A 26,132-nucleotide genomic window follows, 5' to 3' on the forward strand; every position below is an offset into this window, starting at 1 on the left:
TCGCGAACTAATTGAAGCAGTTACGAGGAGATATAAATATAAAAAAAAGAAATGGATGAGATCGTTCTTTCATGCTCCATCCAGGCTATGCTGAGAGAGAAAATTCACGAAAAAAAAAAGAGTTCAGACAGATATACCGAAGCACTGCCTACAGAAATTGCAGAAACATAATTGGGATCGTAACACAGCAAGAAACGTAATGAAACGCGATGAAATAGTGATGATGATGCGGGGAGTGATATCTCGCGGCGAAGGATGTGGCCACTGATGGGCACAACTCACGGTGAGTAAGCGTGCGGATCGATCTAGCGCTAGGTAGCAATGCAGATCGTATATCAGCGGTCCGAGACCATTGTCAACCACGTTGACCCACTGAAGGGCTCTTTTTTCGTGACTCATACCTACAAGAGCCGGCCATATAAGAACAGGTTGGCTGGCAAGGAATGGGTCAGCAGAGCAAGGCTTACATACACAGTGCCTTGAGGGGGGTCATCTGACACCCGTGGACGAAAATATAGCAGTGTGCCTGCTCCCCAGTCGTAGGGAACCATGGGCACAGGAATTGTCCTATTGCCCCGATGTCCTAGTGCCACTGGTTCTGGCCCATGTACCCTTCGCTGAGCACACCGTCTTCGAGAGTGCGAATGAAATCCCGGTTGCGTTGGTTACCATTTCCATTACCCGCTCGGCTCCCACGACGCCGTTGACTGGCGTTAGCATCGACGTACCCGTCAGGAGGAGGTGGGTAGTACGCAGGGCTGGGCTGCAATCGAATCGGTGCGTTCGGATCCAGGTGGCTAGCAACTCGTTGGATGGTAGTCGGGATTCCTCCGTTGGGGTCCATGGTAGATGCTCGTTGACGGCCTGCTCGCGTAGTCGCCTGTGCGTAGAGACTTTGAGGAGGTACCTGGTTGCCTGGCATCATTCCCATCTGGTGACCGTAGCCAGGTGGCTGCTGGGTAGGGTATGGAGGGGGCGGTGCACCTTGTTGGTACATGCCATTGTACATGGGCGGGGCTTGAGGCGGGGGCTGAGACGGAGTATGGAATTGGTTCATCTGCACGGCATAGGCATTTTGCGCATGCGCCGCCTGAGCTGCTCTTTGTTTGCTAGCGGCTTCGGCCTGCTGTTGTTGTTGAACCCCCGGAGCCGGCTTATTGGCTGTCGAATACTTGAGATTCATTGGTGGCATGAATGGCCCCGTGAACTTCTGCTGGGTGATAAACGGGTGCAGCTTAGCTTGTTGGGGTGACCATCTCTCGAGAGGATTGATTGACAGGAGTCCCCGCACAAAGTCGATGAAAGCAACCCGATTGTTCAGTTCTGCAATGGTTAGTGAAGTCTCAGGGTGGATATAGAAAATAAAACCTACCTCGATCAATCTCTGCTTGTTTCATGTTCTTCCGAGGCATTGGGTAACTTCGGATAATCTCCTCCAGTGATGAGGCCGAGAAATACTTCTTGCTCGGTTGTTCCTTCGTGTTATGTTCCCGGGAATACTGCTCCAGGCTCTTGAGGCGGTACGTCTTTCTTCCAAACTCGTCCTGTGTCTTTTCGAAAAACTCTCCTGACTGCTTGCCCATCTCGAGCATCCATGTTGGCGGGATACCTAGCATCTCGACGATCCGACAAACTTGGTTGTACTCCGAAGAGCCAGGGAACAGAGGTAGGCCCAGGAAGAGTTCGACCACGATACACCCAAGAGACCACATGTCAATGGCAGATGAGTACCTAAGAACACAAATTAACAAGGAGCATAACAAATAAGACTGAAGTACGTACGGCAAACCCAATAGGACTTCTGGAGATCGGTAAAATCGCGATTGAATGTAGGTGTAGACAGTCTGGCGTTCATCGCATGCAGAGCCGAAGTCGATGACCTTGATAATTGGACTCTCGAGGCTGTGAATAGTTAGCTACTGACTCTGAAAGCTGACCGGCGACACTGACTTTTTCAGGAGAATATTCTCTGGCTTCAGATCACAGTGGATCAGATGCGCTTTGTTCAACAAGCTCAAGGCATTTAGCAATTGCTGGGCAAACACCCGGACAAGGGTAGTGCTCAATCCACGGAACTGATTTTGTTTGATCAATTCATAAAGATTCACACTGAGCAATTCAAATGCGAGACACAAATGCTGACGGTGGATGAATGTGTCCTTGAGACGAAGCAGATGGTGGTCATCGTTCTTGTCATATTTGCTGTTGAGCTGCGGGGAAATCAGCTGGGGTCCAAATGAGAAGGGTTTTGGATATATCCCATACCAGATCCAACACAGAAACTTCCATCATACTCTGGTTGAAGTAGGCAGTCTTGTTCTTGATCACTTTGACAGCCACCACTTCTCCCGTTTTCAAGTTTTGGCATTTCACGACTTGACCGAAGGTACCTTGACCTAGAACATCGAGAATGAGGTATCGATTTCTAGATCGGAAGGAGAAATGATTGTCAGCCCAGGGGTCGGCTATCGAGAGGGACTCGGGGGCATACTTGTGACCGGCTTCCTCACTTCCAAGGATATCGTTGACGTAAAGAATATAATCACTATCATCGTTGTCATACCCGTCATTCTTGACTCCTTTGCTGGGTTTGGTCAATACTCGTCGCGGGTTTCTCGAAGATTCATAGTTGAAGCCAGGGTTGCATATCCGGTACGTGGCCGGGAGGTGGGTTGTCAACGATTGAAGCGGCTGAACCAGTTAGTCAAGGCCAGGGTGAGGTTTGCTGCGCACTCACGCTAATAAATCCACCCTCTGGATTGGCGCGCCTATATGCGGGTTGTATATTCGTGCGCGGCTTCAGTTCCTGCACAGACTGGATCTTTTGGAACTTGGGAACAGGGCCGCGACCGGGCACCAGAGGGGCCTGAGACGGCAGCGAGCCGGATCGCGGAGATCGCGACCCTGGACCAAAGCCTGGACTCATGTGTGAAGATGCGGATGGTGGGTAGTACTGGTCTGGGCTGAGGTCGCCGGATTGAAGGGGGGAAGTCTAGGGGCCCGGTTGGCTGTCGACATGTTAGCGAACGGGGCATGGCAGAACAAGTGAATTGAGATTGAACTCACATGGCGGCGATTGATATCCTTGTGGTGGTGATGCATATTCTGGTTTCGCAGGGGACCGGCGGGAGGCACTTTGGGGAGCGGATGGAAATCCGTAGGAGCCTTGAGACTTCCCAGGACTGGTGGGATATGACATCGGCGGCGAAAGAACATGCCCCGGGGAGTATCTGCGGGCAGCCGATGATTCCTCCGCTTGATTCAAGAATTGTGACGAGGCGCGATTGTGGTTTGGCCTCGAGGGGTACTTCGCTCGGTTGTACGGGTCAGCGTCCTCCATGGTAGTATCCGCATCGGTGACATAATCCCGAGTACGTGGTGTGGCGGTGGGGGAGGAAGCCATGGAGACAGTTTTGGAATTTGAGCCGGTCGAAGGGGCTTTAGATGTCGTGCCGGGAGTCTGGAATGTCTCGTACGTGTATCCGACGGGCGGCTGTGACTGTGGTGGCTGGCCGTATTTCGAGGCTAGTTGCTGGGGATGAGATGCCAACGCAGTATTGAACTGCGCAGGGTGGCCCATCAAAGGATCTTGGTAAGGCTGCCACCCAGGATCCATTTTGTCAAAACCCTCTTTTGGGGCCAACAAATAGATTCGAGGTCCGTGTTCGTCTCTAGCACTGCGATCAGGGTCCGTGGGATGCCAGCGGGGACGGACACTCGTATTGCGACCGCAGCTTCGAGGCGAGTCTTGACGGGATTCGAGGGGCAGAGGATGGAAAGTAGGGAATTGGCGTTAGAATGAGGTCGTGCTATACTTCATCATCCGAGGAATTGTTGGAGAAGACAAGTTTTGAAGGGGAGAGGAGGGGGGGCGGTCGCAATTTGGTTGCGACGCAGTAGACGTAGGCGGCTGGGGTTTAGCCAAGTCGAGAGACTTGTCTTGGGACCCAGTGCAAACGACAAATCAAAGACAAAGCTGGCATCAACTGAAACTATGTTAAACAATTAACTTAGTTCATCGGAGTATAGAGATGGGTTTTTTACTTGGTATGTAGTCAGAGATCAAGAGGGGAAAGGTGAGTTACGAGTGGAGGTGAAGGGATTGGCTAAAGCGAATCTACATGGTAATATATCATTTTCTATTCTTCTATAACTATACCTATACCTACTTACTTATAGGGGCCATATAATACACATAGATATATATCAGATATATTTATGACCTTGATGCTAAAGTCTCGATATTCAAAGATCTGTACTCCGTACTGGATTGTGGTCTCCTTGGCGACCTGACTCTTTACACATGATCGACACATTGCATGCCCAACTGTTGGAGCGCCTTGTCTTTTTTTTTCAATAATAACTGGGCTGAACAGATTTACTATGTTGTACGTACTAAATGAGTTACGGAGTATCATCTTATTGATAGTATTTTATAGACTGTTGCTGCGACGTCTTCCATTTCAGGGAGTCCAAAACTTGGGAGATGATCATTTAATTGAAATAATGATATGGTATTCTAAAGAGATATATAACCAAGAAAAAGCAATTCCATTCCTTTAAACTATCACACTCTTGCCGCTTTTTCCACTGCACAAGTGAGCAGATCTATATCGACTCTCAGACATGGCCAATGCTTGCTTCAAGGTTGATATTGCGGATTATGCCAGAAATGTCACAATTTATAAGTAATATTGATCGAATATATGGTAGAAAACATGTCTATAGCAATCTCTATGTGAAATCATATGACTAGTTGCTCCTTCTGTCTCTTCCTTCACATCTAATTCGTAATCTGATCTATTCACCTTCAGCTCTCTTTCAAGATGTTTACTCATCTTTTTTCACCTTCAAGCCCATCCAAAACAGTCTCTCATCTTTGTCTTCTAAGATAGAATATCTTTTTTCATGGCTTGGGGTTCTATGGTTCTATTCTAATCCTTTGATCTTCCGGACCTCGCCTCAATTGCACTAGGATAACTGTAGTCTTCTTACTTTCAGATCACTGGATATGAACCATTTTCAAAGGCGAGTCTTGACCAGCTAAGCTTTTGTTTAATGTTAGCAGTTTGGTGTATGTGGATATATAGATTTCTCAAATCATCCTAAAACGTTAGAGGTCTGATGCTTGCTCGCGGTAAGCATTCACCACCACACCACGCATGTTGCTAGATACAACCCCAACTTTCGCCAAAAGCTCAAACCCACATAATAGAGATCATGGAAATGCTTTCTCTTAAATTTCTTAACTAAGAGCTGAACTCCAGCTAAATCATGTCCATTCTTATGGCGGCGATACATACGTTATGTTCAGCCAGCGCTCGAAAATAATATTCCTGAAATCTCTCATTGAGACAATTGAAGAAAGATACATAAGGGATCTATCGCTCCGACGTGAAGATTCACATCTATTCTCAAATGGCCCCTCAATTGTTGAGTTCATTGTCATGTTGTAATATCCACGAGTGGACCGCTCTGAAACCTGGAATGCTACAGCAGAGACAGTGAGAGAGCTAAAACCCCATGACCGTTATTGTGTCCCTATAAACAGGTCACATTTTGATCGATCCTTAGTGACCTTGTGCAACTCCAGTCTGCCATTGCCTCACACCGTGTGTATGGATTTCTACAATATAGATGTACACCATACTCCCCGTAGTTAACTACCGAGTCCAGACCTTCCAAGGTTCCGGGGAAACATTACCTAAGCTTTCAATGAGTCATCCGTTCACGTGAGCGGTGTCGTAGGCGGTGGTTGATAGTGCCATTGGCTTGATGGAGATCTAGATTGGGTGCGATTCATCTAGACTTATTGCTGTCGTGCTATTGTCCTATTGTATTTGCTCTTTAAGCAATCACCATGTTCCAGCTTCCCTCGGACAAAGTCTTTTAGTCTCTCACTTCTTCTCACTTAATACAATCTTTATTTGGATAACTTTCACAATGTCTACGAACGAGGAGGCGAGTCGCCTGCGGGACCTCCAAGCAGACGTTCGCGACCAAGATGATCTCGAAAGAGATATCACTCGTCAGGTATGACCAAGTTCTCAATTGAATATCACTTTGAGCTCACATTATCTCTTTTCAGGCTGATAAAGCTCTGGCGGATAAAGCAGAAGAGAATGACATCAAGCGACTCGAGAAAGCCCTTGTGGATCGGGAGTAAGAGCGCATGCCCTGACATTTGATGGCATAACTAACTTAGTCCGCAGACGGGTCGATTCGCAGGTCCGCCAAGCGCAGCAGCGCCTGACACAGTCCGTCGGAGCCGCTACTCGCACTCGGGTTGAGAATGAGCTGAAAAGGCTGCAGGCGCGCAAGGCCGATCTAGGGAAAGACCTGAAGGACATACAGCAACGCATTGATGATAGGCGTGAGTCGCAGGGCAATTCGGTGGTGGCGCACGGGTCAGGGCGACAGCCGAATGAGTCCCGCCGCGACTATCTCCTGCGAACCGGAAAGATCACCCCGTTCGCATTGATGCAAGAGGGCTCCAGGGATGGACCACTTGCCAATCTTCACGACGCACTTGTCGATACCGAGGACCAGCAACATGAGGCGGAAGAACTCGAACAAGCCAAACATCAGCCAGCCGCATCCCACCGGGACCTTGCACGCCCAGACTTTGACTTTGAAGACAGCATTGAAATCAAGGGCAAGCGGAGGAAGGTGGATCGCCGTACCTCCCCGGGAGCGGATTCTTCCGCAAGTTATATTGCCTCGGAGGCTGACGCTACATCCGAGGATGAAGAGTTCATGCCGGATACTCTCCCCGAGGCCAAGCCGAGTCGCAAGCGCAAGCAAGGAAAAGCGACCACTGAGTTTGAAGATCTGAGTGGGGTCGATGATGGAAACGAGATGATATACCAGTCTCGCGTCCAAGAATGGATTAGTCGGCGAAGCTCTGCTCGACAGCACGCTGACAGACATTATGTGGAAGCTGGCCTGAATGAAGAAGAGGAGTGGCTTAAGCCACATCCCACCGAACCAGCCATGGAGCTTGACAATGGACTGCGGGTCCCTGGAGATATCAGCCGCTTCCTATTTCCTTACCAAAAAACTGGAGTGCAGTGGCTTTGGGAGTTGCACCAACAAACTGTTGGTGGAATTATCGGAGATGAAATGGGGCTGGGTAAAACCATCCAGGCGATTTCTTATCTTGCAGCATTGCACCATAGCAAGAAGCTCACCAAACCTGCTATCGTTGTTTGCCCTGCAACTCTTATGAAACAATGGGTTAATGAGTTTCACCGCTGGTGGCCACCCTTCCGTGTTTCCATCCTACACTCATCAGGCAGTGGAATGATAAATCTGGGCAAGGAAAGCAGTAGGGAAAATGCGCTTTCATCAGAAATGATGGGCAGCCACAGCTCTCGCCACCTATCTGCTGGTCAGAAAGCGGCTAAAAAGATCATCAAACGTGTCACCGAGGAGGGACATGTCCTCGTGACTACGTACTCAGGTCTGCAGTCTTATGCAGATGCTCTCGTTGATGTTGAGTGGGGCTGCGCTATCCTTGATGAAGGTCATAAAATCCGTAATCCAGATGCCGGTATTACCTTCAGCTGCAAGGAGCTGCGCACTCCACACCGCATCATTCTTTCGGGGACTCCAATGCAGAACAGTCTGGTGGATCTTTGGTCCCTATTTGACTTTGTATTTCCAATGCGCCTGGGAAATCTCGTTACATTCAAAAATCAGTTTGAGATCCCCATCCGTCAGGGTGGGTATGCGTCTGCATCAAACCTTCAAGTGCAAACTGCTGCTAAATGTGCAGAAACTCTCAAAGACGCCATCAGTCCTTATCTGCTCCAGCGGTTCAAGGCCGATGTAACATCTGATCTGCCGATGAAAAGCGAGCAGGTCATTTTCTGCAAATTGACCCAACTCCAGCGAACCATCTACAAGAGGTTCCTTGGCTCGGATGATATGAAGTCCATTGTGCGAGGGAAAAGAAACTCTTTGTTTGGCATTGACATCCTGCGCAAGATCAGCAACCACCCAGACTTGGCAGACCACACATTGCGCTCAAGCGAGGCGGACTACGGTGATGCCGAGCGATCTGGCAAGATGAAGGTTTTGAAGGGTTTGCTTGAGGTCTGGAGAGATACTGGCCACAAGACCCTGCTTTTTACCCAGGGCCGTCTGATGCTAGACATCATTGAGAAATTCCTTGGGGTGCTGGGTGGATTTAATTACCGCCGAATGGACGGGACTACTCAGATCAAGGAGCGCCAGAATCTGGTTGACAATTTCAACAATGACCCCGATATCCACGTTTTCCTACTCACCACCCGTGTGGGCGGGATCGGAGTGAATCTGACAGGTGCTGACCGTGTCATTATCTACGATCCTGACTGGAACCCATCGACTGACTTGCAGGCGCGAGAGCGTGCATGGCGTCTGGGCCAAAAACGGGATGTCACTATCTTCCGCTTGATGACTAAAGGCACTATCGAAGAGAAGATCTATCATCGGCAGATTTTTAAGCAATTCTTGACCAACAAAATCACCCGTGATCCTCATCAACGAGAAGGTTTCCAGCTGAGTGATCTTTATGATCTGTTCACTCTGACGGATGAAAATGACGACGAGTTGGAGACGACTCAACTCTTCAAGAATGCTGAAGTCACATATCAGGCAGACGGTAAAGATGCTCATGGCAGCAAGAGTAAGCCTGCGCCACCTCCCAAGGAGGAAGACGACATCGCCGACATCCATGGTATCGCTAAGGTCGAGGATTTCCAAAACACCGCCGAGGAGGAAAAGAATGCCAAATCTTCCGAAGACCGCATTATGCATGGCATCTTCGCTCGTTCTGATGTTCACTCTGCGGTCCAGCACGACCAGATTGTGAATGGCAAGCGAGTCCTTCGCGCAGATCCTAAGATGATCGAAGCCGAAGCACGCCGGGTCGCCAACGAAGCCGCCGAAGAGCTCCGCAAAGCCGAAGAAACCGCCCGGGCGCTCCCCATTGGACTACCCACCTGGACAGGCCGTTTTGGGATGGGCGGCCGCGAAGATCCACAGGCTGGTGGTAGCTCAGCGCGCCCTTTTGGGGCAGGACCCTCATCCTCAGATCTGTTGGCTAGGCTCAATCCTGCTGCTGCTACCGCAGCTGCTGGACAGAGAGACAGTGGTTCCGATAGTCCGTCAGCACGTATGCCGCGCGGCAAAGATTTCATGCCCTTGATCCGTGATTACCTTGCCTCTCAACGTGGGCCGACTCTGTCGCAGTCCATTGTACATCATTTCAATCATTACTGCTCTAATCCACAACGTGTTGCTGAATTCCAGGAGTCATTAAAGAAGGTTGCGACACTTCAGCATGGTCGTGATCGTCGGGGTCGGTGGACTCTGAAGCCTGAATTTGCCCGGAATGCCGATAATCGGGGCCGGTGAGGGGAGCTTGTAAAGAAGCAGGTGGACTAAGGGCATTTCTGACAAGGCAGAAATTGGACAGGCTATCTTTGTTCCTACCTTGGGGATGTTCATGCACGATAGTGAGTTTCACGAGATGATGAATGACAATGACAATGCCAATACCCTTTATGCAATTGCATATTTAGAATTACAAAATAAATGCATAAGTATATATCCACTCGGCATATGCTTAAAACGCCCTACGGGATAGTACCAAGAGTGTCCAACACGCATAGAGGCAAGCTGCCGTTTAACTCAAGCCACATGCGTTCATATACACTGTCCATGATGTATGCCAAGTATGAAAGAACATACCAATATTTACTCCGTACTCCGTAGGTATCTCATATTTCCCCGTAACTTATCAAAGAAAGGGGCCGTGTTACGCTGAAAGCTAAGGGGAAGGTAAGATGATTACTATTGGTTGCGGTCTGCGCTGCCTAAGAGGGCAGCGGACACGTGCTGCTGACTAACTACTATTACATAATGTTGTGGTGGCCTTAGGCCTGTATTAGTGCCTCAGGCATCAACTCTCTCAACTGTAGCAATTTCCTCGTCTCCATAGCAATCAACTCTCTCCCTCCTCTCTTTCTGGACCCTACAATCTGTAGACTGTCCAACACATAACAAGCTGGATATTCCAAGGTTCCACTAATATTTCCGCTAGCCCCCAACTTCAATGTTTTTCAGTAGGCCATGTTCTATTTCTGGCGCGATCCCAGTTTACCAATGATGTAAAAAATCATAGAAGCGAGGATATACCGAGCCGAATAGGCAGGAGATTGTCGTTAGTACAAAGTAGAGTCGCAACGAGCCGATATTTCATAAACAAGTCAGACAGAATTCAGGGGAAACGGCTCCACGGGATCTTGGCATTCGCTTGTTTGTCGACTTCTTTTCCTTTGGTTGCAAAAAGGGGGTTTAATATGATGCTTCATGTTTTTTCTCTTTGTGATAATATCATTTGTGAAACCAATCTCATCTTATATCATTGTGAAACTCAATCCTAGGGGCAAAATCATGTCTATTGATGTCACAAATCCCTGTCTTAGCTATTTCCATTGATGAATAGAAGACGTACCAGTGGGTATGATCTACACTCGATCACAATCATGACTGGCTCAGATGGTATAGCTAGTCAGGTACCCACTTAGTGACTTCCAGGATGTCGATTGTAATCACCATCCGGTGGGTTAGTCCTTTCCTTTACCCCATACACATTCTGATACGGTAGCGTGGATCAAGCGAGATCCTGGATATCTGCCCAAGGTCGCCAGTACCTTGCACCTTGCATGCTGTAAAGAAAAACAAAGGAAAGAATAGTAATAATAGCGACATTGCTATATTACAAATAGAGTACAAAGTGAAAAGGAAGTTGAAGAACAATCAACTAACAGTGCTAGTGATGCTTTACCGATGACAACTTCTATTTTAATCTCAAAGATGCCTAAGGGAGGATCCGGATCAGCGTTAGACATTCGAAACAGTCGGCCCTATACTCCACTGTGGAACTTATGTTCATCGACTATCTCCCATGGATATCGAAAAGCATATAAATGCGTCACTTCCCCGTCAAAGCCCTACCCCTCTCTGGAAATAAACATATAAAAGCAGTCGAAACTCTTCAACCTCTCTTAAACCTCCTCAATCCATCTTCTTTACCTACCGCCCAAAATGAAGTTCTTCGCCACCGTCGCTCTCCTAGCCACCGCTGTGACTGCCGCTCCATCCGCAAAACTCTTCAACCTGAAGACCTCCGGTGCCAGCAACAGCTCCCACAACGACCTGTTCCTCTCCGTCGGCCACGGCCTGGTCAGCGACCCACTTAACAGCGAAGCCGTCTTCTCCGGTGCCTCGGCCAGCCGCGCCGCTGCCTTCTCTTTCGTCAACGGCACCATCATCTTGGACACTGAAACCAAGGCCCCCTGGGCTCTGGATCTGATCAACGTGGAAGGTAAGATAGCCCGGTGGTTGCTATTAGATGTGACTGTTTCCCAAACTCGGATTACTAACGACATTGGTACCATATAGGCGTCCGCAAGGAGCGTGCCCAGGTCAGCATCAAGCCCACTCACGGCTCCAAGGGCTTCTCTATCGACCGCCACGGTGTCCAGGGACCCAGTGAGACCTGGGACGGATGGTTGTGTAAGTTCCTTACCATATCCCCTTTTCCAAGTCTACATGATCGTGGCGAGTGCAAATGGCTGACTCTTTTTTTAGGGTGCCCCACCGATGTGGAGGCTGGTCAGTTGTTCCCCAACTTGCACTTCCTCAGCAAGACGGTTCAGGAGCCTGCCCTCCCCGCTGGATGTGACAAAATCCAGCTCAATGCTGTTCCCAAGAGCTCTGCTTAGAGGGATTTGGGATTTTATCTCGTAACGAGTATCAATTTATGAGACGTGCTTTCTAGTTTCTGTGTTCTCTTCAAGATTGAGAACTTCTACTAGACTTTCATTTCATCATATTTCAGCGTATAAGTCAGGCTTAATTAATAATATCTTGATTATTCTACTGATTATTTTCTTTGAATCCATGGATGTCTTCTGAATGCTCTGATATAAAATTCTTCTCACAGCGGCGTCACAGCCAGACTATTCGTTTTGCGCCCTATAAACAATAAAAGATGTTCTCAGAACATGATAGTTCCCACATCCCTTGATATTCTCCCTTCCATGTCTAAATTCTCACGCATACCATGAGTTATGGTTACATTGCCACCCCCACATTTAAGGGACTTTCTGGCGGAACCGAGAGATGCCCGACCTTGGGTGCCAGTTAGGTGGCAATAGTAGATCATGTACTTCGACTTTGTGGTGGTTATTGTATGTGTCACATTTTATGGCATGGCTGGCAGTCACACCTTTGTTCCTGTAGTTACGTTCCGGTACTCCGTAGTAGGGCCAGCAGAAATTTGCTGCTGGGTATTGAGGACGATGCATAGCCCTTCTGTGGTTTGGTTGCGTTGTGTAACAATACTATGGGATGGTTTACGGGCGGCCATTCATCGTACTAATATGGGTTCATAGTGTTGGAATAATGGTGGAATGTTGGCAAAAGTCAAGGACAAGTGATGTATTGATGATTTAGGGTAAATAATATCATCCCTAGGATTTTGTTTGAAGTACTCCGTATATAGTTATCACCTATATTGTCCCCCTGAAACTGAAGTATATATTGCACGGACTCCCGGGGTTTAGTTTGGTGCGATGTATATCACTTGATATAGAAAACGAGAATAACTTGAAATGATCGATGCTGATATAAAGGATCTTTGTACTCATTAAGAGGTAGATATATAACAAAGGTAACTTTAGGCTCTGTGGTTACATATGTCAAATCTTTGCCTTGCCCATTCTGGAGCATAAACTTGAAGTTGATACACCAAGTTATTATCTTCAAATCAATCATCTGATAGTCAAAAAGGCGTGAAATAGTGGTCAGCCACTATTAATAGCCGATGTCTCACATGTCTGATACGCATTACCTATTTGGGTTTAGCCCCGCAATACAGCTCAAACATCGCATCTTCTCTTTTCTTTCTTGTGGTTTTTCCCCCTCCCTCTCTAATTATTTGGGAAGACACTCGTTTACTGTTTGCCTTTGAAGTTATTTACAATCGTTGCTCTGAATCGAAAATCCACATTCCCGAGATCTACGTCTTATAGCGCCAAGATTTGGCTAAGGGGATTAATAACATCTTCTGCACTCCACGTCCTTGTGATCGTCCTTCCGTAGCAACCGAAATTGCTTGGTACGAACACCAAATCGATAAGCCTGTTTTGACAAAGGAGGCCTTTTTCCCCTCTCTTTTGACAAGTTACACCGGATTGTGCAAGGGGCGTGATCAGTCTAGCCCACCTTTCAGCCCAGAGAGTAACACCTCGGTCGCTTGATTTTTGAACCTCCAGACAATCTCTCCAAACTTCAACATGCGGTGTTTTATTTTGAGCGTGCTCTGCACCATCCTGTTGCTGGGGACGATGTCATCAGCTTGGCCATGGCGGCCATATGGAGCACTTCTGGGTGTCTCCTTGGATAAGCGAGCAGGTAAGTCAGGATTCTTATCATACTGTTGTACTTGACACTGACTTGCGATTCAGACACCACAGATACAGCAGTCGCTGAAACCTCCGAATCTACCGCGGAAGCCTCAACTGCCCCCAAGACTTCTACCGGAGCCACCACCGAAACAAACACCGACACCAACAGCGACACCAAGACAGGCACTGCAACCGATTCCGAGAAGACCGGCACAGCAACTGGGACTAAGACAGGAAAAAGCAAGACTACCGCCACATCTTCAATCTCCATTGACCCTGCTGCCGCTGCTGGCGGTGTGTCCATGATCACCCCCGCTTCCTCGTCCACGACCTACTACAAGATCGGCGAGGATGTGACATTCGTGTGGAATTACACCTCCCTATCGGTCACGCCATCTGCAGTCAACGTCGTGGCTTCGTGCAGTCTCAACGCGATGACATATACGCTCAGCTCCAACATGACCGTGAAGCAAACCGGAAGCGTTGTGTGGGATACTGGAAAGTACCAGAAATCGGCTACCATTCCGTTGCTTACCGCATCATATACCCTGATCGTCTACGATGCTAGCAAGGACATCGATGATACCGCGGGCGCAGGACACTTGAGCTCGCAGAACGGTGGTTACGTCTTCGGGATGTACACCCCGCAGCCTTACACCCCACTCAATCGTGAGTATATAAACCAGCCACTCCTTTCTCAAATACACTGCTAACCTTTGTCCAGAATTCAAGTGTGCCACCTGCAGTGGCGCCCTGTCCGAAACCAGTCGTCTGGCCATCAAATTTACCGTCGGCATGGCCGTGATCACCTTCGCTTCGTTCACCTGGTTTGCGGGTAGTGCCGGCGTCCTCGCCACTTGAAAAGCACCCACCCGGTGCACTCGCATTGACTTATCATGAACATATTTTTCCATTTTGGGGCGTTGCATTGTTGAAGCGATCTGGATTTACGATAATAGCAAGAAAACGGCGTTGCGTGATACTTCTTATTTATATTTGTATACTTTTTGCATTTCATCCTTTCTCTTATCTATTGGTTTCATAATAATAAGCGGTGATGATCAATATTTTCGGTATTTTCGGCTTTTACATACAATAACACTCAATCTCTTCAACTTCGGATATCTCTCATCTAGCCCTCACTTATCCGCTCTTCTTGGCTATAGGCCGAGTATTCTTCATGGTACATGAAGGGCATGGTTTGCGGTAAATTGAGGTGGTAGAAACAATTCTGCGGATAGCAGTTACCCGACTGATTGTCAGGGCATTGCTGGTGGACATGGCATTGCCGATGAACATTGCAGGATGAGGAGCATTGCCTTGGGAGCGACACCCTTCGTATTGGTTACTCGCACGACACGTGGAGGCGGGTTCTTACCTTGCTGGGAGCTTTCGCCCTGCTACTTCACATCCCATTCCCGAGAGAAATTGTCTTGTTGTGAACCACCTTCATGAAAGGCTATGCTATGCGTTGCAGATAATTAGTGCCATGGTCGTGGGACTTTTATGCCTCATCCCGCTTGAAGATCATGTCTTACGGCGGATTGACTGGGTCGCAGTTGCCACGGTCTTGGTACTGAAGCCGAATACGGTCTTATTGGTATGAATCATCCTGATTGCGATCCATTGGCCGAGGGTTGGGGATCTAGCCCAACAACTTGATAAAACCACTGCGTTCAAGGGTTCTCTGATGAGGGTGTATTCAAGTTCAAGATGAAATCAATCAGTCAGGATCGAGACATATTGGGAACCGTGGAGGGTTTATCGGTTGCTTAGTTGCCGTGATGCTTGCGTTGCTTAGTCGTTGCCTGTATGATCTAGTATATATAGTTCCGTCGACGGATGTCTGCAAGGGCTTACCTGACTACGTACGTGGGTGTGTATATGATAATCAAAAGATCAATGAATTCTTTTGTTGATCGTCTGAACTGAAATATACTATGCACGAATCCGTGATATTCCCTTCATTGTCAATGTTGAGGCATTTAGTCCACTTCCTACGCAATTGTTTCGATTATTGCGCGAAGACAAACAAAAGGAAGCTTGATGTCTTACTTCTTACAATTGGAAGTTGAGACTGTCTTACAGATAAAGAAATCCACGGGAAGCTATTCAAGCAGTTCATTCATTGACTGAGACTTTAGACCATGGAATATAAAAGAAGCTAGTTAACTAATCTCCTTCTACCTCTTCTCCAATCCATGAAATAAATTCCAGCCTACTTCATCTTACCATCGACCTCCAACCTACCACCAAGAAGAAAACCAAGAACCAAAAAGGAAAATGCCTTCCCAATTAGGTTGGATCTGGCCCAAAGACCCACGCCCCGGCAATCCACAACACTGGCCACGCCGCTGGCGCATCTTTGATGTCCTAACGAGCAAAGGGCCGGACATCTACGTGGGCCGCATCGACCAGCCCAGAACCAAGACCAGAAGGGCATACCCTACCGGACCTACAAGACAAGGCTGGTCTCGATGGGAGTTCCCCAACGACCCTGAACCGGACTACAGCCCACTACCCTGGGCACGGCGGCCGGCGGGGGAGCGCTATGATTTTCGCACGAGGAAGTACCACGTTCCAGACCATGGAACATGGAGTGATGTTGAGTATTGCAATGGGCGAAGGGCTCGGAGGGGGAATGGGGCGGGAGAGATGAGGCGCATTGTGTACCGAGGCGATATTGGGATCGGAAGGGGGATGAGTATCCAGCGGATTTCTGGCATGATACCATTTATGGCAATCACAGGGATTGAAGGGAATACACAGGTTGGAAAAATGTGGTTGAAAGAAAAGAAGAGAGATGAATATGGGGTGATGGGAGGGTGATTTGCATGATATTGTGTTTGTTAAATCCAAGTAGTTCGCTTTAAATGCTTCCAATCATTTTTTTTTCTCAAAATCAAAACCGAGATGAGATGGATATAGCCCAATGCACTGACGTTCTCCCAAAATTCCACTCCAAGTTCCAAGAATATGGTAGGCTGATATAGGGAGCGAGTCCAATCAGACGCATCCAAAGTGCAATGCGTCAAATGTGTATATACGTGCTGGTCCATTAACAGACTGTTGATTCGCCTGAGGGAGTCGGAGAGTTGGCAGTTGAGCACCGTTATCAGTCAGACGATTGCACTTCACGCATGGAGTCTGCTTGATATCCGCATAAGAAGAGATCATGTCCTACATCGGCATTAGAAAGATTCTCCTTCAGAATCAAGAACAGAACATACCAGTAAGAAAGTAAGGTCCCATTTCCGTGAGCGTGACCCCACACATCCCAGTATAGCATCCTCAAGTTTCGTGGGTGACCGGCCAGCGATCTTGCTTGAAACCTCCCAGTCAGAGATCGGGGAGCCAGGGGAAAATACTCCTTTCACCTGGAAGACGACACCAGCTCTAACAAGTGCTACCGCTAGAGAAGTTTCATCCTGGCCCTTGATAACTCGTACACCGGGCATATCCCGCTGAACAAACCGCTCCAAAACATTCTTCCACTCACCCTCGGTAGACTGCGCTTTGGTACGTTCGGCTTCTTCATCCACTCGCTGATGTTCATCTATTTTGGACTTTTCATTTCGTGCTAGTTCTTCTAGAAGAACGTCATAATTTCTGTCCCATTTCCCCGTCGGCTGAAGAAGCTGACCGTTGGCTTCCTGGATGCGGGATTCGACATGTGCCCATACAGATGTCAACTCCGGATCTCGCCACAAGGACTGGAATTGGTGGACATCAGCGACGCGTGCGCGTGCGGCCTCATCCAGACTAGCCCGGAGGATCTGTGGAGTTTCAGCGACTGGATTGCCGAGGGATACTTTATCTGGGTTTGCAATAGGCACCAGAGGCTCCAATAGGCCCTGGGGCATGAATCCACGCAGTTCATGGATCTGGATATCTCATTAACTTGGTTTTGTGGCAGAGCTGCAACGGCCCGTGTACTTACCTTTCGTTCGAGTTCTTGTAATTTTGCTAGTGATGAAACAAGTTGCATCTCTGAGTTCAGTCCTGATGCTTCGCTGTTGCCGCTCGCTGGCCCTTGGGTGGAGTTCTGATTGGTAGTAGCCATCGCTGGGGCTGTTGACATCGCTTTTTGTAAGGTACTTGATTAGATGGCCAAATCCACCCCAAAAATGCGCAAATATGATCCCCCGGAGATAAATGATATATAGATATATATTGGAATAGGCACTTGACTTGCGCAATGGACAATCAAGGAAGGTGAAAGACAACGAGTTATCGCAGTGATGGTTTTGCGGGCGATGAGGTCACCCTGTGTTGTCTGTTATATAGGGAAATTCCAGGAAAAAAATATCCAGAGCCAAATAAGAGAGTGTGTTTTGAATGATATTTTGTTGCTTAAAAGGTGCTCCAGTAATGCGAAGATGAGAGGATGTGAGGAACGAGATGGCCGTGAACCAATCAGGAAAAACCCAGCCACAATCGCTTGTGCCATAAGTGGCTGATGCAATGCTTACATAATATGTATTTTTATAGTTCCGACATTGTGCTTTTTAATTTTATTTTGCTTTGCATGTTTGATAATCGTAATAAAGACCTTTAATTCATATGTAATACTTGTCTTAAATTCCGTCTTCATCATGCTACCTGTGTCTTTGGCCCTTGGTCAACGGTCTTACTCTGAGTGAGTCCAAGTTGAAACAAGTTTTTGTTGAAGAGTTTGCTGCTTTGAGGAATAAGAATCACTGACGTTACAGAATGGCCTAGATGCAAGAAGTTCTAAGAAGCTTTACCAGGGTTGATCTATGTTGCTTTTGTGGCCAACGAAGCTACGGAGACTGGATGGAACAAGTCTTCAATTGTCTCATTTCTGCAAGCTTCTTTGTAGAATGAGCTCGATGTCTTGACCTTGTTTTCTCTATAAGAAGCCATGTAATCCATTTCCCAATAACCCTCATTAACCTTCATCAGCCTTAATCAACCTTCACCAGGACCCATCAACACCAATCAGTGAATCCTTTTGACACCTTGAATCCACCATGAACAGCACAGGCGGGACGCCTCTATTCCTCGGTATACATCTCGAGCCAATTCAACACCTCAGACGTTCATCTCGCATCGCAGAGCTCCAGATTAGAGCAGCCAAAGAAAGATCGTGGAGCACACGCGCCCAGCCCAGCCAGTCCGCCTCCCGCACAAACCAAGTTCCAAGACAAGCAGCCAGTTTCAGGTGTGACAGAAGCTCATGCGACTGCTGCAGTCAAACCATTGCTCAGAGCATCGAGGTACGGTCGACTTACAAGACCAACCTTGGAATTTCTGGATAATTACTAATAAGTCTTAGATGCTCCGCCTGGTCCATAATTCCGTTGATGATGCACTGGAGCTGCCTGAAGGCGAATGCAAGGAGCTGATTAGCTATGTTCTCCAGGCGAGCAGGGAGTGGATTCGTGATTTGGAAAAGCAGCAAAACTGAGAGTGCTGATGTGGAGTATGTTTGAGGAAACCTTCCGAGGAAATGCAAGAGACTTTTCGTCGATCATTGTGGGAGTCATTAGCCAGTATGATAGATTTTCTTTGTCGAAAAAATGTGAAATTTCAAGATAAGAACCGATAGAATTCGATTCCAAACCTGTGGTAGCCGGGGCATAATTGTAGAAGAATAGTCGGCTGTATGAGCAGCGTCTTCAGCTGACGGCGTAGCTCAGTAATATAATTCGTACATATAGTTACGGATATGCAAGGCATGCTATATTTAAAGCCCTTCTATAATTATTTCTTTTTATATTTCTTTTGGATTTCTTACTTGGATATTCTCCCTCTTATTGATATTCTAGCTAGATGAAGATGGGAAGACAAGCTAGTATGCAAGCACGGTTAATACATGACTGGAGTGGTATTTAACGGAGTGTCAATAAATTAAGAATGAGGTCCTTATGGGCTACCTAGCAATTATCAGGCACGGAACTTCCCGCAGAACATTCATCGACAGGCAGAGTAGAATTTTAGAGCGGCCATTTGGCATTTGTCTGGAACAGCACGTCCACATCTGACTCATGAAGAGTACGAGAACTTCATGTATATCCCGGGCTGCTTTGATGGAGGGATTTGTATGCGTTTTGTTGACTTCAACAATGACGGTGACGGGGTTGCGCTCTGTAACTCGATCTGTGCCGTATCTCCAGCATTCCAAGGAGGCCCAGTCGCGGGTATCACAATGCGACAGAATGTATTCCGCAATTGAGAGCCACTTCGGACGGATCGTATGCGTACTTTCCACAGGGAAGCAGTACATTCAAGTATAGAGCTTTTCTTCAATTAGCTCAACAGAAATTCCCGAGAGATCTCCCTCGAGCTCTGACTGGATTCGACGTGCAGCCTCATACCATATATCCGGATTAGGTCGATCTGGCATCACAACAAGGATAGTAAGGATTGGCTCAGGCTCTGGGTCAACCTTTGACAAGCGCCCGACCAGCTCAATAGAGATAAATTCAAGTGAGAGTTGCTCTAGAATATCTTTTGCACGGTCTTTACCCTTTTGCCAGGTTTGTCGAATCCTTAATGGCAGAGACGTCGTGACACTAGCAGGAAGGGAGCATAGAGTCGGCCCTCCAACACGGTGGGATGACCTTAGGAATCCTTGGCTGTCCACAAACGTTGGACCGCTGAATGGAGATGACGCCCCTGATGTCGAAAAGAAGCTCAGTGCGTGAGCACTGGCCTTTGAAAAGGTAGATGAAGTGGCGGTAGACGACATTCTTTGTGGAAAGTGGTGTAAAGGCGAGGAAACGTTAAGTCGCAGACCAGTGAGGCCGAATGTGCAGGATATCAGAAACTGAAGGCAAGGCGATGAGCCGTTACAAAGAAAAGCGACTGACGAGGCGAGATAGTGAATAAAATGCTAGAGAGTTAGCAGAGGAGAATTGGCATGGCGAGGTGATAAGAGGAAAGAGCGGCCTGTCCTGAATAGGCTTCGAGGCCAAAACAGGTTTCCTGTTTGAGAATCGGCTCATCTAAGATAGTTTCCGATACTGCGGAGGCAGCATCGAGTCAGTTCCAACCAACGGTGGAACTTTACTGTCGCCATTAATTTCCATCCCCATCACTTACCTCTACTACTGAACCTCGCAATACCCGTCTTGAAGATAATGATTTGATCTTCTCTCAGTATGGGAACCCGATAATTAGATTAAGCTAGGAAGATGGCGGTGTAGATTAAGACCCATGGCGATATTCAGCTCTTGTAGCATAACGAGACGGTTGCTAGTGCTGGAGTAGAACTCATTAAAATATCGGTGACTCATTCTTGTCTTATAGAACGACGTGAAGCCAGGGGATCGACTGTATTGGCCGAGACCACAGCCCCCAAGCAGAGCCTCAAAAAGTGGGGTATAAATAGCTCAGCCCCCAACACCAAAAAGCAAAACAAAACCACATTTATAGAATTCCCCGTTCTTGAAACCACATCAGCAACTATGGCAGGCCAAGATATCCCAGAAGACTTCCTCCGGGGACCAGCCTCAAATGCAACCCTCAACATACTCGATTTCGAGCGCACATCCCCACCGATCCCCGAATACAAAGGCTACTTTGCCGCTATAGTGGACAACTTCATGACCGAAGCCGAATGCAAAGAGCTCATCCGTCTAGCAGAAGAGTCAACAAGAACCCAACTCCCAGACTCAACACTCTCGCCCCCGTATGGGAACAGGCAATGATCAACGCCGGCGGCGGCAGACAAGTAATGTCCGTCGACACGCGCAAGGGCGGACGGGTCATATTGGACTCGCCCGATCTTGCAGACCGAATCCTGGAGCGAATGATGCCTTTCATGCGCGAGTGCGAAATCGACCGCCTCCAGGGAAAACCCCTAGTTACGGGTCTTGGGCCTGCGAAACGGGGCGAAGTGCTCCGTCTCAGCCGGCTGAATGAACGTCTTCGGTTCCTGCGCTATGAGGGTGGGGATTATTTCCGACCTCATTGGGATGGGTGTTTTGTTACACCTGATGGGTTGGAGAAGTCGCTCTACACTATTCACTTATATTTGAATGGAGAAGGGGGACAGGATATGGAGGAGTTGCAGCCTCATGTTGAGCGGGCAGAGAAAGCGAATCGGTTGTTCGCTTTCGGGCAGAGATGGGATGTTGATCCGCAAGATGCTGAGGTTGAGTCCGATGAGGCTCAAATTGGTGACCGGAGTAGTACTGCAGCTGCAGAGTCTGGGCAGACTGAGACTCTTTTAGGTGGTGCAACCTCGTTTATGGGTGGGATGAACTCGAGAGAATCCGTTCGGATATTTCCCAAGACGGGTTCTGTTCTCATCTTTCAGCAAAGAAACTTGTTCCATGGTGGGGATGATGTGTTTAAAGGTGTCAAGTATACCGTACGGACGGATGTCATGTATACTACCGAGTAAACCCCTGCTTTTGAATTTCTTTACCGAGCAAATCAGGTTTCAACCCTAGGCTTTCCTACATAATGTTGATAAGCATGCTACTCGTATGTGTAGACTGATTTATCGTCACTAGCAGGGCACAGCTCGGCTTCCAGCCTTTGCGTGATTGTTTGCTGGTAAACTAGTATTTCACGTAGGTGAGCGTAGCATGAGCTTATGCATATATGCACCCACTTCCCATAGAGTAAGTAAGTGGGAGATCCAGCCCATTCTCTTGCAAACATAATTTCCCGCAACTTTTCAATATCCACCCGCAATCAGGGATGGAAATTTTCTCCAGCCGACTATGTCCCCTACGAACCTGGATTTGAAGGGTCTCAATCTCCGGTTTCACCGTGGAGTCGATGTTGAATGTAACGGCATAATTTCACAAGCGCCGTCCACCGCAACGAGTTTCATGTGCACCTCCGGGGCGACTATTCCAGTAGGTAGGCCTATCAACGGATCACCCCGCCCACACCCCGTGTCATCATGTCATCCATTCAATAAGATCCCTGGATCAACGCGAATGTGCTCTCTATCGGGGGCCTTTTTTTGGACCGGCAGTGATAGTTACACTTCAGCCTCCATAGGTAGTGATCCATGGTTTATCATGGAGAGTAAATTTGCCACGGGCTTAGAAACCGCTGTTGTGAAAGAAATGTTGATGGGATTGGATGAGGATAGATAGTTCAAGGTTGGAAGAATATTGCCTAGACATAAACTAGTTTATAAATAGCCCGTATACCGCCTTCCGAACCAGGAAAGTGCACTATGCATTCCAACCTTGGAAGGTCACCACCGCGGTAAAACCCGACCCCACCACTGTCTGCAACACTCTTGTCCACTGGCTTCGACACGCAGTGGATAATTTAGTTTGATGATTTCTGTGGGGGGAAGAGACAGTGGCATGAGTGGCATCTGGACCATGGCTAACTTTAACGCGATACGTCATGTCAACACATTTCAAGCAAACGCGCCTCTCAAGGCTTCCGGCCTGATAATCGAGAGAAAAAAATGTGGACCAGTCTCAAAGCACATTCGGTGGAAGTAGGAGCCAACGCAAAAACTCCAAACTGAGGTCTCCCACCGAACAAGCTAGAATCTCCTGCCAAGGTGGTTAGTAGTTACTGCCAAGGGGGTCACGACCTACGAAATACGAAAGAGCGGGGGAAGGACCAGCGAATCTGTGGATACGGCACCCCCGGAGGACCCGAGATTCGTTCATTTCCAAGATCCACCGATTAATATCCAAAGCTCATCTGCAATATTCTGTTAACCTCGGAAAAGGTTGCGGCTGATATGTGGCAACGAGACCAAGAAACCTGGTCATTAGCTGAACCGCTCGATTTAGGCCTCAACCCCCCAGAACAGAGATAGGGGCCTAACGGGGTTCGGCTTCTTCAAAATCCCTCATTATAATCTATTAATGTACGGATAAAAATGGATCCATTTAATATTGTTTCGGATATGGAATGCGATCCGGGGGAGACGGTATGTGGGCTATTCAAACAGGATTTCCTAGGCAATGTTCTTACCAAGAAACTGTTAAGAAACTGTTTCTCAAATGAATATACTTGCTAGTCTCGGGCCCCAATCCATTTCTCTCATTCTTCTGTTACACCATTCCAGGGTTCCTGAGGGTGGCGTGAAAATCGTGGCGTCCGTAACCGGGGTTACAGGGTCCCCGAAATCATACGCTCGACCCTTGAAGGTCAGACCATGCAATAGTACGGAGTACATCCAATATTGATTACTTCGTCTAACAGGAATATACGAGATAGGATCATCGATCGGCGATCGACAGCCGGCCTGTCCATATTTGCGGGGTGAACCTACAGCTATACGAACATCTGATTGGTTGGGTTTTGAGGATGTCTTGGATAAAAAAAGAATTTATGTTGGCAACCATGTGGAGAAATGAAGAGGAAGTTAAGAGAGATGAATGTACAAATCATAGCAGGGCTGTCTCACTTCTGCATAAATCCACACCCGTTATGGAGTAACGTATTCCGGGTGTGACCTGACTCGACGTTACATCCTTTGGAGCTGTATGGTTCTATTTCGAGCTGGACAAAAGGGCAGAATGTCATCTGCAGTAAGGTCAAACTTGATAACACACACGGAGGAAAAGACATAAATAGCTTCATTCCTCCCATGTTGTCCTCTTCATTCTCACCAACATCCTTCAAAACCAAATACTTCAAATCAACCACTCAACCATCATCATGCAGCTCACTCAGCTCATCCTCACTACCGGTCTTCTGGCCTCCTCAGCCTTCGCTGCTCCCGCAGACACTTCTTCTAAGTCCATGATGGCCGACAGCCCTCAGTGGACCCTCCAGGACACCAAGCGTGTCTGCAACACCAAAGACACCTCCTGCACCTGGACTTTCGGCATCTACCCCGGCGGCGGCGATGCCACTCCTTGCACCTACGTCGTGGAGGGCAGCCCTGCCTCCCGCGCCAACGGTGGCCCCGTCACCTGCGGCGGATTCACCGTCACTTCCGGCTGGAGTGGCCAGTTCGGCGAGGAGAGCGGCTTCACTACGCTCTCTGTTGTCGACAACGCGTCAAGGCAGATCGTCTGGCCTGCCTATACCGATAAGCAGCTTGCCGGTGGCAAGGTTGTCAAGCCTGACCAGAGCTACGCCCCTGCTGCTCTCCCTTGAATGAAGATGAAATGATGCTTCGGCTTATGAGCTGAACACCGTGTATATCAACCACTTTCCTTAATGACAATCAATGACAAGCGATTAAGCATCTTTGACCTAATCTCATATATGTTTTATACCTTGGATCGGCTGTAGAAATATGGAAATGCGCTCGCTGTAAATACATAAGCTGGGATTACAATCAGAAAACCAAGCAGCATTTGGATTAGTAGCTCATTAGAAAGATAGTAAATAGAAATTCCCCGTGCTCTTTGCTGTTGAAAGACATGATAACATCCCGATTTTTGAAGTATCCACGCCTAACGAATTCCGAGAGGTTAGTGATATCAACTCTTTGGTTCCTCAACTTCCATAGATTTTGAGCTTCTCGGCATTCCTAAAAATGTTCTATGAATTCGTCATAGGAGTACACTTTGTCCCGTAAAACACTAGCATTAGACTAAACCCTAGATGACCCTAGATCCTTTTCCAAAGCAATTTGACACCCGCTACAGCAGACCTCATTCTAAATGCCGCCGCTTTTAATATCGAGATAGGGTAAAGAGGTAGTCACTATATAACGTAGTAGCGCTCTTCCCTTTGGCTGCGTTACTTGTGTTATCTCGTCTTCTTCACGTAAGGATGACCTGCCAACAAATGCTGTCAGCACAATTTGGATTCTCTTTTTCCGCGGAGTTTCATCCATTGAATATGCTCTAGGCAATGACTTCACTATGGGCCCTAAGCTCATTTTGACACGTTTCTTCACAATAGAATATGGCGAGACAGAGGGAAGGGAACATTCTCAAATACAAGATAAACAACACCTTATAAACATCGGAAGAAAGATAGGTAAACACTGTTGGCACAGTGGTCTAACCCAATTAGGTAGGTACTATGGCAGTCATTTTCAGCCTAAGTGTTATTTATTATGGTATCACCACAGTAAAAAGCACAGCCCCTGAATCACCTTAGCCACATGGTACTTCCATGATCTGCTCCATATTAATTCCCCATAATGATGCACCCATAATGATGACGTGATCTATATAGGGCTAATTTCTAGGGTTAATCGAGCCTTGCACGATAATGCACCCATTAATTCCGATCTAGTTTATTTGCGTTGTTTGCGTTGTTTGCATTGTTTGTTACCGAATGGTTTTAATCGGCTATATAAACCTGGATTTTGATTCTTCTTCTGCTTTCTCCCCACTATATGCTTCATTTTTTGCTATATTTTATGCTCCATTAACTGTGCCTACCCACCTGCCTGCCATTGATGATGCCATCAACCTGCCTGCCATCGATGATGCCATCAACAGTCGATGATGAGGCCATCTAACTGACATCTACTAGCAAGGTGTGTGGCATCATCGATGGCAGGGAGGTTGATGGTATCATTGACGGCAGGTAGATGGGTAGGCATGGTTAATGGAGCATAAAATATAGCAAAAAAAATGAAGCATGAGAAAGCAGAAGAAGAGTCATTGTTTAGATGGTTTTAAACATAGGCTCATTCGGTAGCAAACAATGCAAACAATTACTAGCACGGATTATTCGAAGCAGCGAACTGCGTACCTGGCTATGGTCGTGAGAATTTGTTCGGGCCACCGCTAGATCGAA

General features: G+C 47.6%; 10 protein-coding genes across 10 annotated transcripts; 7 read left to right on the top strand and 3 right to left on the bottom strand.

The window, feature by feature from the left end:
• Positions 1 to 583: 583 nt before the first annotated feature.
• N7516_011432 (putative protein kinase Yak1) lies at positions 584 to 3,616 on the bottom strand (the record flags this gene model as incomplete). Its single annotated transcript, XM_057224150.1, has 9 exons — positions 584 to 1,323; positions 1,373 to 1,731; positions 1,783 to 1,902; positions 1,951 to 2,210; positions 2,266 to 2,425; positions 2,492 to 2,691; positions 2,738 to 2,904; positions 2,955 to 3,008; positions 3,067 to 3,616. The coding sequence occupies 9 exons, from the start codon at positions 3,614 to 3,616 to the stop codon at positions 584 to 586; spliced, it is 2,610 nt and encodes an 869-aa protein (XP_057069290.1).
• A 2,327-nt stretch (positions 3,617 to 5,943) lies between these two features.
• Positions 5,944 to 9,402, top strand: N7516_011433 (DNA-dependent ATPase RAD26; the record flags this gene model as incomplete). Its single annotated transcript, XM_057224151.1, has 3 exons — positions 5,944 to 6,033; positions 6,089 to 6,162; positions 6,213 to 9,402. The coding sequence occupies 3 exons, from the start codon at positions 5,944 to 5,946 to the stop codon at positions 9,400 to 9,402; spliced, it is 3,354 nt and encodes a 1,117-aa protein (XP_057069291.1).
• A 1,695-nt stretch (positions 9,403 to 11,097) lies between these two features.
• On the top strand, positions 11,098 to 11,777 carry N7516_011434 (uncharacterized protein; the record flags this gene model as incomplete). Its single annotated transcript, XM_057224152.1, has 3 exons — positions 11,098 to 11,377; positions 11,455 to 11,568; positions 11,644 to 11,777. The coding sequence occupies 3 exons, from the start codon at positions 11,098 to 11,100 to the stop codon at positions 11,775 to 11,777; spliced, it is 528 nt and encodes a 175-aa protein (XP_057069292.1).
• A 1,575-nt stretch (positions 11,778 to 13,352) lies between these two features.
• N7516_011435 (uncharacterized protein) lies at positions 13,353 to 14,324 on the top strand (the record flags this gene model as incomplete). The annotated part of the gene is made up of 3 exons (XM_057224153.1): positions 13,353 to 13,470; positions 13,524 to 14,132; positions 14,188 to 14,324. 3 exons carry the CDS (start codon positions 13,353 to 13,355, stop codon positions 14,322 to 14,324), a joined length of 864 nt encoding a protein of 287 aa, XP_057069293.1.
• A 1,422-nt stretch (positions 14,325 to 15,746) lies between these two features.
• On the top strand, positions 15,747 to 16,292 carry N7516_011436 (uncharacterized protein; the record flags this gene model as incomplete). The annotated part of the gene is made up of 1 exon (XM_057224154.1): positions 15,747 to 16,292. One exon carries the CDS (start codon positions 15,747 to 15,749, stop codon positions 16,290 to 16,292), a length of 546 nt encoding a protein of 181 aa, XP_057069294.1.
• Positions 16,293 to 16,469: 177 nt separating this feature from the next.
• Positions 16,470 to 17,544, bottom strand: N7516_011437 (RNA polymerase II mediator complex subunit MED27 domain-containing protein; the record flags this gene model as incomplete). The annotated part of the gene is made up of 3 exons (XM_057224155.1): positions 16,470 to 16,643; positions 16,694 to 17,347; positions 17,404 to 17,544. 3 exons carry the CDS (start codon positions 17,542 to 17,544, stop codon positions 16,470 to 16,472), a joined length of 969 nt encoding a protein of 322 aa, XP_057069295.1.
• Positions 17,545 to 18,457: 913 nt separating this feature from the next.
• Positions 18,458 to 18,894, top strand: N7516_011438 (uncharacterized protein; the record flags this gene model as incomplete). Its single annotated transcript, XM_057224156.1, has 2 exons — positions 18,458 to 18,703; positions 18,763 to 18,894. The coding sequence occupies 2 exons, from the start codon at positions 18,458 to 18,460 to the stop codon at positions 18,892 to 18,894; spliced, it is 378 nt and encodes a 125-aa protein (XP_057069296.1).
• Positions 18,895 to 19,713: 819 nt separating this feature from the next.
• Positions 19,714 to 20,178, bottom strand: N7516_011439 (uncharacterized protein; the record flags this gene model as incomplete). Its single annotated transcript, XM_057224157.1, has 1 exon — positions 19,714 to 20,178. One exon carries the CDS (start codon positions 20,176 to 20,178, stop codon positions 19,714 to 19,716), a length of 465 nt encoding a protein of 154 aa, XP_057069297.1.
• Positions 20,179 to 20,896: 718 nt separating this feature from the next.
• Positions 20,897 to 21,837, top strand: N7516_011440 (uncharacterized protein; the record flags this gene model as incomplete). Its single annotated transcript, XM_057224158.1, has 2 exons — positions 20,897 to 21,120; positions 21,159 to 21,837. The coding sequence occupies 2 exons, from the start codon at positions 20,897 to 20,899 to the stop codon at positions 21,835 to 21,837; spliced, it is 903 nt and encodes a 300-aa protein (XP_057069298.1).
• Positions 21,838 to 24,083: 2,246 nt separating this feature from the next.
• On the top strand, positions 24,084 to 24,527 carry N7516_011441 (uncharacterized protein; the record flags this gene model as incomplete). Its single annotated transcript, XM_057224159.1, has 1 exon — positions 24,084 to 24,527. The coding sequence occupies one exon, from the start codon at positions 24,084 to 24,086 to the stop codon at positions 24,525 to 24,527; it is 444 nt and encodes a 147-aa protein (XP_057069299.1).
• Positions 24,528 to 26,132: the final 1,605 nt, after the last annotated feature.

The sequence above is a fragment of the Penicillium verrucosum genome (genome assembly GCF_028828655.1).
Source record: "Penicillium verrucosum strain IBT 35672 chromosome Unknown utg000005l_segment0_segment0, whole genome shotgun sequence".
NCBI lineage: Eukaryota > Fungi > Ascomycota > Eurotiomycetes > Eurotiales > Aspergillaceae > Penicillium > Penicillium verrucosum.